This window comes from Cavia porcellus, unplaced genomic scaffold (assembly GCF_034190915.1).
Source record: "Cavia porcellus strain 051 isolate PalLab524CR breed Dunkin Hartley unplaced genomic scaffold, mCavPor4.1 scaffold_7, whole genome shotgun sequence".
NCBI classification, from domain to species: Eukaryota; Metazoa; Chordata; class Mammalia; order Rodentia; family Caviidae; genus Cavia; species Cavia porcellus.
In genome coordinates, this window is record NW_026947490.1 from 61,881,175 (window position 1) to 61,894,015 (window position 12,841).

At 47.0% G+C, this 12,841-nt stretch overlaps 1 protein-coding gene across 14 annotated transcripts in view; it reads right to left on the minus strand.

Moving 5' to 3' along the window:
• Positions 1-9,655, minus strand: part of Pard3 (par-3 family cell polarity regulator) — a 605,303-nt gene extending 595,648 nt beyond the window's left edge. For all 14 annotated transcript variants that reach the window (XM_063253682.1, XM_063253679.1, XM_063253681.1 and 11 more), the window contains exon 1: positions 9,385-9,655. In XM_063253682.1, coding sequence (XP_063109752.1) covers positions 9,385-9,504 — 120 coding nt within the window. In that variant the 5' untranslated portion in view covers positions 9,505-9,655. The remainder of the gene's footprint in view (positions 1-9,384) is intronic.
• Between the last annotated feature and the right edge of the window lie 3,186 nt (positions 9,656-12,841).

Below are 12,841 nucleotides of genomic sequence, written 5' to 3' on the forward strand. Positions count from 1 at the left end.
ACAAAAACAATTCTCCTTGACCAGTAAGAACCACATCCTCACATACTGAGTGATCCAAAGTTTCCTGGACAAAGAATTTTCCTCTATTTCCAACTGATTTAGAAATATCAGGACACTGGAATTCCTACAGCACTTTAGAAGAAAACTGCTCCTTTAACAGATCATCTCAAAAACTGACATATTAGCATAAATCAAATAAAATCAGGTGATTTATAAATTAGCTATTAAAATTGTGCCAAACTTACATTTAAAACTTAAAAGAGAAAGCAAAAGTTGGGCGTGGTGGTACATGCTAGTGATCCCAGCACGCAGGTTAGGCAGGAGGATCACTGCAAGATTAACCAACAGAAGCCAGGGATTTAGCTCAGTCATGTAAGCACCTGCCTGGTAAGCGCAAGGTCATGAGTTTGATTCTGGTACAAAAAAAAAAAAAAAAAAAAAAAAAAAAAAAAATTAAACTAAAGAGACAGAAACAAAAACAGAGACAAAGATAGAGAATACACATGTGAGCATCATCTACATGAAAACACTTAATCTTCATGACTGACAAAAAAGATAACATCTTCAATTACAGATCTGAAAACTGACAGTAACTAACTTATAGGATTTTCCAAAGCTCAAAACACTGAGGGCCAAAACCTAAAACTGAAAAAGTTCTTCCTTTAAAGGCAGTTCTAACCACCCATGTTAATGTCAATAGAATTTTACTTGGGTTGCAAAAGAAAGTTCCCTTGAGTCATCTTCCAGGGGAGACAGTTTCTACCATGCACTCAATTTCCGAGTCTATCACAGTTGGCGTCTAGCAATGAGGATGCTAAGAAATAACTCAGGGATTTATTCAAGCGATCCTTAATCACCAATCGTCACTCCTGGAAAAAAACAAAAAAGTGTAGAGCTAACAGCTATTCCCTTTAACATCCCACAGTTTCTCCTCTCATTCTCTCTTTGAGCCCTGATGACAAATCCATGAGAAAGGTGGCTTTAGAGGACAGCCTGCAACCTCACCGCCACCAAAAGGTCCATATTGAGCCGTGCTTGCTTCTATGAACATCTGTGTTCTAAGCAATGGGTTATGGCAGATAAAACTGACCCCATTCAGTCCTCATTCCCAATAGCAAACAAATCTGACTCCACCATGGAAACTTAAGTAGCATTCCAGGTTTCTGAAATACTCCTGACAGGATGTATCCTGGTAATTGTAAGCTAATATATACTGTTTCATATTCTTCAACAGGACACATGTTAAAATGTTGCCACCTTCTAGACCAAGGCTTTGTTTACACAGTTAACCACACAGAATCACTCCCACTTCTGGAGCCCTGCATCTGACTGAAAAGTTCTCTTTCCAGAGTTCTAACACAGTGGTAAAGACACCAAATCCTAATTCTTGAAGGAATTAGGTGACTCAGTAACATCCTGTGTGACAGACACAACCATGAGCCAGGCTCCTGCACGTCCACCTCTTCCTGCAGGTGCTGCTGGTTTAACTGAGAGAAATTTCAGCTGAGAGTAGAATCCTGTCGGGGAAGAACCTGGTTAACCATCATTCGCAAGTGATGGCATGGTGGGTTTCAGAATTATCAATTATACATCTTAGATGCCTTTGTACTGCAAGAAAATGGATTCCCTGTAACCAAAAAAAAAAAAAAAACTTGCCTTTTTCAATTCTAGATTTCATGCTGAGTTCAGAAATAAAACTTAAAATAGGCTGAAAAGACATTCCCATTTTACTTTATACAAAAAAAGGAATAGAACAAGAACCCTATTATATCAACTACTCATGCAAAAACAGCACTTTTGTGTGCTTTAATGTTAATAAAACATATTTTTGATTAGTTAGCCCTTTTCACATTGGGCAGCATACAGCAAATTGTTTTCCTACGGGCCAGATTTGATTTTTAGTGTAGATTACCTCAAAAAGGCCTTTTGAAAATGTAATCCCTATGATACAGATTCATTTCCCATTCTGAAGGTATGAAATACAAGTAACAAGAAACAGAAAAGTCATACACAAATACATGTGAGCTCCAAAAATGTAATTCTTTGCAATGTCTGGATTTTAAACACCAAAAGTGAGCAAAAAACAGTGACTAGTCATCTCTACAACTGTGTCATATGGTACCCTCTGAAAACACCAACCTCTGGAATGCATGTAAGCATGTGTATGTATACACATGCTGTATATGTGAATACATGTCATCCATCTACTGCCATGCAGCACCACCAGCTAAAGAGTCATGCCAACCCATTTCTGAGCAAGTGTGTTGTACGTATTTTGAGTCTTGCCAGCCAGTTCAGGCTGGCCTTGAACTCACCTTAAACACTATGTAACCCACACTGGCCTTGAACTGACAGGGATCCTCCCGCTTCAGCCTCCAGAGTGTGCCACCATGCCCAGAAAACAAGCAGTCTCTCTTAAAAGACACTTATGCTTAAATAATGCCTTCTGCGGGATATCCCATGCAAAATTTCTCAACTCTAACAAGCATGCAACTGAGGAGAGCAAGTTCCAGCACTGTAAACTAGGAGAACTTTTTCTCTACAGGTTGTACACCCCGCCTACTCCTCTGAAAAGCCACTGTGACCATGCAGGCTGCAGGACTCCAGCAGCATCGCGAACAACTGTGCAGGTTACATGTGCTGGAGTAGGCTGGGCACTGACAGTGGAACTCCAGCACCTGAGCATAAGATACAGAAGGAGTAACGAGGCTCACAGATCTGCGGAGAACTACTGCAAGCCCAGAGCAAACAGTGGCAAAGCTCCTCTGTTCAGTACATCTCTGAAGGGGCAGCTGGGGAACTGAGCAGGAAGAAAACAGGGGAGCAGTCAAAAAGCCCTCCAAGGGGAAGAGTAAGAGCAAGGACAGGACAAGGGGCTCAGCCCCAAGGCCCTGGGGACAGAAACAGGACAGACTGAGGGCTGGAGCAAGCATGGTTTACACGCTGTATTGGAAATTCCTCAAACTGGCTAGTTTTCATTGAGGCTGCCTGAGCACCTCAGATACACAAACAGGTTTTATGGGATTCTCAGAACTATAAAGTGCCTAAAAATGGAATCTTATACATAATGGCTTATGTAGTACTTTTTCATGCAGATATTTTTAATCTTTATGAGAAACAATCACATACTATAAAATTCACCAATTAAAGTAGCTAATTACTTCTTAGTATATTCACTCACTTGTGTAACCATCACCACTACTTAAATTCAGAACATCTTCATCACCTCGAAACACAACCAATACCCATTAGTAGCCTCTCCCCAGCACACTCGGCCCAGAGCCTGCAGCAGGCAAATGCGGCACTGCTGCCTCCCACCCCACCACTTATTAATGGAACCACACAGTGTGTAAGCTCGGGGACCCGCTCCGTTCATAGCATAACATCCACAAGTGTCATCCACACTGCAGCATGACTCCACTCCTCTCTACAGGTACCCAAGTGGTAACTCCACGGACAAAGAGACCACATTCTGCATAGACATTTGTCAGTTAGACCATTATAAATAAGACTGCTATATAAGTACCAATATGAATTAGTGAAGAAAAAGGGAACTTGTAAGAGTAGTACTCAAAAGCAGAAAGCCCATAACAATGGTAAGCGAGACACAAGCCAAAATCCAAAAGAGAAAGTCATTCTTTCCAACTCAAAACAATTTTAAATTAGGCAGAAAGGATGATTAGCTTGTGATCCCAGCAATCTGGGAGGCTGAGGCAGCAGGATTGCCAATTTAAACCCAGACTGGGCAGTTCAGCATTTTACTGAGATACAATCTCAAAATAAAAAAAATGGAAGAGGCTGGGAATGCAGCTGGGGGGTGGGGGGAGTCTATAACACAAAATAAGTCACTGTTCCTGGTAAGCACAATGTCCGAAGTTCAATTCCTATATGGGAGATAGACAGATAGATAGACGGTATAAATGTGTGTCTGTGCGTGTGTGTGTGTGGTATGTCAGTGATCATGGACTATTATTTGAAATTTTGAATAAAATTCATGAAATTAAGAAAAAAAGATTTGGTCTTCTATTTTGCACATACAATAAGAAAGGCATCAAAAATAGATAAAACTGCAAACATTCACCTCCCCCCTGTTCTGCTGCCACTGGCCTGGGTCCCACCTGAGTGGGACCTGGCTGTCACCTGAGTGGCCAAGCGGGAGGAAAGAATGCTGTGTGGACTCAACATGCCGCCTTCACCCTATGGTTAGGACCAACTCTACCTATTCCATCACTGAGAGAACCCACTCAGCTCCAGTCGGCTACTGAGTGCTCACTGCTCTCACCTGCCTCCAGCCTCCAGAGAGGAGAAGCCTGCGGGACAGATGGAGACCCATCTGCGGGGCCTCAAATGTCATCTCCAATAACAGATTCATCCGTGTTCTCCTGGGCCAAAGGCGCTTCACATTAGCCAGCTTCTCTCTGTGAATCTCAGATCCTAAATATTTCTATTTATTTCTGGACCTAACCCAAGGATCCCAACTGACAGGAGTTCAAGGCGCCAGACCGAGCTAGGTGTGTTTGGGCCAGATTCCCACACTGCCCTGGCCACTTGCCCTGAGCCTGCCCCGGTGCAAGCCCTGGGCCTACACTTTGCTTGATCTGTAGACCAGACTGAATGCCTGTAAAATAGCTGACATAAAGGTCTAGGTACTCCACATCTCACTACATCTTCATTCCACTTACAAACTCATTTGTGCCAGCATGGCAAACACAACAAACCCTAGAGTCCCCGAAATTAGCGAGTCCCCAGTTAGTCTTTCCATGTGGGAATCCAGTTGATGTGTTTATTCTCAACTGTGTATTTACACAACCTTTGTCACTCTTGTGTGACAGACTTTGGCTAGACAAGACTGAAGCAGGGCCGTCCTGCAGCAAAAGGCACAGCTCCATGTACAGACACGCACACATGCCTGAGCTCTGCAGGAACAAGCAGCTTCCCGGGTCAGCACAGGAGCGCCAGGAGTCCCCAGGAGAGGTGTGAGGCAGGGAGAGCCTGGAGCGCCCTCCGGAACACTTATGAAAAGGAAGCCAGCCCTACAATCAGAAAGAACAGAAACTGCAGGAAGTAGGAGGTGCAGGTCCATGAGAGAAACTGAGAAGCAAAGGCCTTGAAGCAGAAGATAACAAGGAGGTTGAGATTCTGGCAACATCAGCCTTTCACCCACGTTCACCTTCTTTTCTCTTGAGAAGACAGACAATGTTAGCAAAATAATAAAATTTATTTCATTTCACTGTTTTATTGTTTGGCCTTATTTTCTCTTGATTACTGCCACAGTGTAACTGATTTCCTACAGGTTTAAATAAGCATGAAATGTGTAACCTGCAATCACAGCGTCCTTCACAAGTGAATCTCAGGCCAACCACAAGATTTTTCCTAAGGACCACAATTTGCATGGTTTTTGTAATTAATAATCTGCCCCCCCCCAAAAAAAGAAACCATGTTTTCAAAAGCTCCTGGACCCAAACTGAAGTCATTTTTAAAATAACAACAATTAAATAATTCTTGTTTAAGGGGCAGAAGAGAGTGGCCCCAAGATCACAGGCACAGAAAACCAATTTGTAATAACGGGGTCACTAGCAACTTTATATTCTCTGTTCTATGTACACACAGACACAATCTGTTCCCCTCCCCCCCGCAAGGTACTGCAGTATAGGCAACTGTTACTATTATATCACATTTTCAACTAAATTACAAACTGTCTTTTTTTAGCAAAGAGGAAGAACTCAAGCAAAAGAGTAGGGAATTTGGGAACATTTCCAGGGATTAAAACTACTTAGCCAATGAAAAAATTAGGGATTCAACCCATCCTTACTGAGTAGCTACCATGAGCCAGGTGTAGCTCTAAATAACTCCACACTCACCACTAGATCCAGTACTTAACCCCACAGGCTCTGTAGGAGTGATGGCAAACCCATTAGGAGTTTTCAATGACACAACCAGCCCAATGCAACACATGTGCCACAGGGTCACCACGACTGGCTTGCCCAAGGCTAACTAGGTAATAAACCTAGGCTTCCAACGCCATGCTGAGAAGAGGGCGAGGAGGGGATGGAGACAGGGCAGGTAGACAGCTCCACTGCTTCCCCCATACCTGTGCAATCTGTGCCCTCCTGCCCTGTGTACTGATCAGCAGTCAGATCTTTGCATTTAGGGCAGTTTTCATGCAAACAGGTGCTCAATATATCTTCCTAGAGACTACTGCTGCCCTACCAAAATACCCAGTTCTCCCTGCACCACCCGTGTGTAAAGTCCCAGAGTCTTCCCAGGCAGTTCCGCTCTCTGCAGCCCGATCCTCACCTACCAAGGAGCGCACACTGCTCCAGCTACCTGAATGACTCTGTCCACACTGTTCCCCTGACCCTAGAGCACCTGCCCTCCTTCTCCCCAGGAGGGACCAGGCAGCACTCCAAGGTCCACAGACCCAGACCTCACTGTGAACCTACAGAACCAGAACCCTACGGCCCTGACAGGCAAGTGTTAAGTCACTCCACTACTAAGGAAGCACTGTCTTAAATCAACCACCAAGCCCAATGCGAATCCTAGTGACTAAATGGCAGCCCCTCACCGTGCCAGAATGATGCTCCCACCTCCAAATCCCATAAACAACGACCGTCTCATTCCCTCCTGTTGCCATGAATCCTCCTGCTCCCTGTTAGTTTATACTATATTCTTTTCATCTCCTCTTTCTGAGTGCAGGCTTTTAGCCTTCTATTTCTTCACAAAGCATAGTGCTTTCTACACAGCCCTTCAACAGAACCCACACACACACAGCTGGTACCATCCCTGCATCCAGCAGGCATCCAAGTGTCAGGCCATAGGCACAAGGACAGATACATAAACAAACAGCCCTCTCATGTGAAGCATGCAAGAGACATGTCCAGGTAACAGTTCTCCAAATCTAGCACAGAACCCAGCTCCTAGGGCTCAAGAACAAGTGGCCACTGTTGCCCATCAGGGATCAAAACCACAATACTGCCTCTCGCTCAATAAAGAAAAATGTTATATATGACTGCAGCAAGGGTAACCCTTCAAATATCCACTTATTGAGGACATTTCTAGTACTGAGTCATACCATTCTGCTCATTCTGCTGCCCAGAAAAAATTGATTTGTTTAACCTGAAGAGAAAACAGCTCAAATGTACAACTATAATGCCAAAAATTAGCCCCAGCATGCCACAAAATGCTTACTGCAGAGAAAACCTTAGTGAGTTGGGTTTTTCTTTTTTTTTTTACAATGAACATGATCTGCCCACATTTTCCCCACCAGATGGAAGTTCATCATGCCACATGTCACCTAGCAACCTAACCTCTACTTTACAACTACCCAGCTACCCAATTCTTCACACAGAATTTATCTTGTTCTGTTAAGCAGAACGGAAAAGAGAATAAATGTTAAAAGTGGTAACATTTGTTTTCTTTGTAATCACCTTACACAGGATGGGAAAGGTGGAGAGAAAGACTAATGATCAGTTTTAATCATTACCCTAGAAAATCGGTTCTGGCAGTATTTAAAAGTCAACAGTTTTGTGATCCAATCATTGAACTTTGCGTAACTGCAAAAGGCCCAACTTAAAACCAACCTACTAAACATGAATTGCACTCGAAGAGCACTTCAATAATTCTGGAAACCCTGCATTTTCTCTGATGATTCCTGTTCTTTAGCTCCAGCTCCAGGGTCAGGTACCCTTCCTGCCTGCTCTTCTCCACCATCTCCCACTCACCTTTCACTCGCAACGTCCCTTCCTCGATTATCTACTTTTTCTGTGCTGCCAAGTCCTCATGAACCAACAGGTCCCAGGTCTAGATTTGTGACCAAAGCCAGTCAACTCCCCACTCAACATCCCAGGGGTGCCCTTTCCTCCCCCAGAGCAGGTCAATACGAGTCCCCTTCACTGAGGACCACCGAGCCTCTTGTGCTGGCCTTTAACATCTACTGTCCACAAAGCAGCCAGTGGGTCCCTAAATGCCCAGCACCCAGGACAGTGCCTTGGACATAATGAATGCTTAATTCTGTGGAACAAATTGATGATTCGATCAATCAAACAATTCCAAACAGGCAATTCAACCAACGTCCACTGAGTACATGATGAAACATGACTAATTTTAAGCACGCGAAATTATCAGCGTGGAAAATGCCCACCGCATCTTGTCTCCTGAGGAACCACTGAATATTGTCACCTATAAATCCCCGCCTACCTCCTCCCTTTTTTATTGACTGATACCGTCGGTTTCCAGTACACAACCCGCTTACTCATTTGGAACACTGAAATCATAAACTGACATTCATAAACAATCTTTCAAAATGCTACATGTGAGATTTGAGGGTCCCCACTACCACCACCGTCAGCTCTGTAAGGTAAACAGCTGCCCCATTTCCACCCTTTCAGTTTGATTTTCAGTGAGAGCAACTGCTTGTGATGAACATTTTACAGCTGTTAATAGTCATACTCTCTCCTCGCATCAGGTTCCTAAATAGCTCCCAAAATTATCTTTAAAGGGCTAAATCTATGCTACTTTTCCAATATATGTTAACAAAAAAAAACAACAAAGGAATTTTTTTTTCTTTCTTAATCTCGGAGAAATTGGAGAATGTCACCCCAAGCACCCTGCACAATACTGGGCAGACAAAGCCACCTCCCCTCCCTCGCTGTCCTGCAGCCCACGGGAGCCGGGCTCCTCCACTGTGGGCAGCAGCCCGAGCGCTTTCCGAGCAAGACGCCTCACAAAGAAAATATCCTCAGGTGCTGGAGACCAACTTCTTCCCGGGCAGTTGTCAAACACAGACACGGTCGATAAAACAATTTAACAAAACGCCTTTTCACTCTGACACATTGTAGAGGAATGCAGCTCCGGGGAGACAATGTTATCACTCCACAGAGCAGAGGGAAAGCTGCACTCCGGGCCGGCCCGGACCACGCGGAAAAGGATCGCACAGGTAAGCGCGAGGGCCCGGTTCCACTTTCCCCGCGCTGACCCAGGTCGGGATGCCCGGGACCCCTCGGGGACCTCGGCTCCCCAAGCCCGCGCCCCTGACGCTGCGGGCCGGCGGGGAGCGGGGCTCGAGAGCGGCGGCGCGGAAGCCGGGACCCCCGGCCCCAAGTTCCCAGCGCAGCGCCGCCGCGGGGCCTGGCGCCGCCGGGAGAGGCCTGGGGCTGGATTTACGGGCGCGGGGCCCCGCGCACGGGGGCTCGGCCGGGAGCTCGGCGGGCCGCGCCGGGGCGGGGCGGGGCGCCCGTGAGGCCGGGCCGGGGCGCCGCGCTCCCTCCGCTCCCTCCGCTGCGCTCCGCTCCCCGCCGCGTCCGGGAAGCGCCATGTTGGTCCCCGCCGCCCGCCGCCCGCCGCCCGCCGCCCGCCGCCCGCCCCGGCCCCGGCCCCGGCCCGCACCTTGGCGATGGCCTTCCGGTAGCGGGTCACCGCCTGCTGCACCAGGCTGCAAACTTTCATGTGGCCGTCCCCGCACGGCACGACCACCCGGGTCCGCCCGAAGCACACGGTCACTTTCATGCCGCCGCCGCTCGCTGGGACGCGGCCGCAGCGGGGAGAGCGCAGCGGGTCCGGGCGGGGGCGCTAGGGGCGCGGGCGGGCGGCGGCGCGGGGGCCCCGCGGGGCCAGCATGTCCGGGCCGCGCTCCGCCTGCCGCCGCCTGCTGCCTGCTCGCCGCCGCTCCCGGCGCCTGCAGCCTCCGGCCACCTGTTCGGCTCCGCGCTCTAGCGGCGGCGGCGGCCCGGGCCGAGTAGCGCTGGCGCTGGCGCTGGAGGCCGGCAAGGGCGGGAGCGGGCGGCGCGGGGCGGGCGCACAACACGGCGCACATGCGGAGGGGTGGGGACCCGGCGCCCCGCCCCGCAGCGCCCGCCCCGCCCCGCCCCGGGCAGGGTCCCCGCGCCGGCTCCCTTTGTCACTTGGCGTCCCCTGCTCGGCCGGGGCTGGGGTGCCTGCGCTCCCCGGGGTAGCTGCGTGGTTCTCCTCCTCCTGCGCCTCCTCCTCCTTCTTCTCCTCTTTTTTTTCCTCCTCCTTCTCTTTCTCTTCCTCCTCCTTCGCCTCCTCCTCCTCCTCCTCTCGGCACCTTCTCCTCCTTTGCCTCTTTTTCCTTCTTTTCTTCCTCCTGCGCCTCCTCCTCCTTCTTCTCTTTCTCCTCCTTGTTTTCCTCCTCCTCCTCTTTCTTCGCTTCCTTCTCCTCCCTTTCCTCCTCTTCCTCCTCTTCTTTCTCCTCCTCCTTTTCCTCCTCCTCCATGTATTCCTCCTCTTTGTCCTCTTCCTCCTCCTCTTCCTTGTCCTCCTTCTACTCCTCCTCATCTCTCTTTTCCTTGTTTCTGCATTTAAAACAGACACAGGCCTCTGGCTCCAGCTAGAGCTTGGCCAGGCTCCCATGCGCTCCGGCCTTTCTCCGAGGCTGCTGTTTACCTTCAAGATTCTTGCTGACCTGCGGGCTTGAATACGTAGAATTTACACATCAGCAATCCAGATACGTTTGCTTCTTGAAAATTCTGCGGCACAAGCAATCCTGCAGGGACATTGAGCCAGAGGGTCCCCAGGCCAGGACGCAATGGCGTTGTCGCAGCTCCAAGAGTTAGCTATAGCCAGAACAGGTAGCGGTTTTTTTAAAAAGAAAAAGGGGGGGGGGGGAACTGGACCAAGTCAAAAAATGTAACTGAAGCCCATTTCTAGACTTAGTTCTAGACTGATGCCTAAATAACTGAATGGCATTGCATTTAAAGAATGGTAAACATCAGCAAAGAGTCACTGTTGACCGAAGCCTGTCCCAAACGATAGTACATTCATGTTTCCAGGTTTTTAGCCTATGCGAAAGCAGCAGAGCTCCGGAGTGTGGCTGTCGGTGCATCCCAGACTACCTCCCACTCTTCCAAAGGGGACCCAAGATTCATCTGCTTCCTGTCTCACAGCCCTGAACAACCAGTACCTGCCTCACCTGTGCCCTAAAGAGTGCTGACTGCTGCAGTCCCCTCACTCTCCAGGATACTGACACGGGCATTTCCCCAAGGCCACTGAGAAAGCCGAAGGCAGACTGGGAAATGGGCTGTGTTCCTTCCCCGTGATCCTGGGAAAGACTCGATACCCTCCTATTTTGCCACAAGATTCAACATTTCTACTCAGGAATAACTAAGTCTGTGGTACCCGTTGTTGAGGTCTTCTTTGGTCCTTCTGTTACTGAGTCCGCGGGCAACAGTTATGCATTATTATAGGAGCTGTTTCTGTTTGCACATCGGGAGACAGTAGACTGGTTGAGAGCTGGGTTTTCTCAAAAGCAAACTTCAGATGAAAGTCAAGCTTCAGTAACAGCTCAAGTACCCCGGGTATCACACTGATCTAGGTTCAGATCCCAATTCTACCATGTCTTAGGTGCATTCACTGTGGACAGCCTCCGTTTTACCCTCTAAGAAGTGAAGTTGATGAGATCCCTCTCATAACTTTTGTGGATTAAATAAAATAACATAGTAAATCAGTACATCCTGCTGGACTGGCAGGAGGACAGAAAATTTTTGCCCATTTTGGGCAGCTTGGTGACTTTGCAAGATTCTATCTCAAAATAAAAAATAAGAAAGGGGCAGTGGGGTGGGTGTGCAATTCAGTGCAAAGGACCTGAGTTCGATGCCTGGTATCACTAACAAACAGCAATACATACATGCTGCCCATGGGAGCATGTAACACAGCAGAGTCCCATTGACAAAGGGCAATGAAGTACAGGGCAGAGAATGACAATGACATAGGGAAGGACAGGGAAGAAAAGCCAGGAGCTCAGAGAAATTTCCAGAGAGGTGATGGGAATACTTAGGACATAGGCCAGAGCAAGAACCAAAAAAATGACGCTCATGATTCTCAGGCCATGATTTAATCTACACTATTTCTATTGAACCTGCAGTTTAGCAGACTTCCCGTATGGAAAACAGTGACATATTACTGAATTACACTGCTGAGTAAGAGAAAGACAGATCAGAGGTTAGAATTAAGTAACTGCTCCAATTAATACTGTATTTCAAGTATTTACTCAGTAAATGCCAGCAGCATCAGAGTACTTTCATGCCATTTCCCTTCCACCCATTACGTTCACTGTTTGTTACTAAGGTTTAGACAGTTTCTTAAACATGATCTACAGGACTAATGATAATCATGGCTATTCAACTAACCAGCAAAGCCTATGGTTTATCTAGATGCAGTGGTTCCCTTTATATTAATAATTGATGAAACACATGCTCTGTAATTTTAGATACCAGATCGTTTGGTGTCTTGAGTTGATTGCATAAAACTTCATGACAGATAATGAATCTATTTTCATTAATATACTCCTCAGCGAGCATCTAACCATGAAGTTGGGTTAGGGCCAGACTAACTTCATGCCTATAAAATGTTCAGTTTGACCAAATTGCTTCAGGCCTGAAGTAAGCATAAAAACAAACCAAGTCCTGATGTGAAGCAAAATTATGAAAGCCAAGGGTCAAATGTTACATAAATATTTTATAATGCATTTAACTTTTTTTTTTTTTTTGGCCATCCTATCCTGTTTACTTTTGTAAATTCTGCATATTTCTGGTTGCAAACATTACGACCCTCCTCTTTCTTGTTTTTCTGTTTTATAGTTAATTGACTCAGTTGATTTTTTTTAATACCCTAAAGAGTTTTGAGAATTAATTAGCGTTTATCTGGGCATTGGGCCTGTCGGCAAATGGACAGGTGTGACCACATGGACTGTAATTTCAATGACATCCAGCCGCACTCATGTGCACCCTGAAATAGATACATACCCCACGTGTGTAGGGACAGCATTGTATTACCAAGTATCTCACCCTTAGAAAGTTAATAAGTAAGAATAAAGAAGTCAGGTACA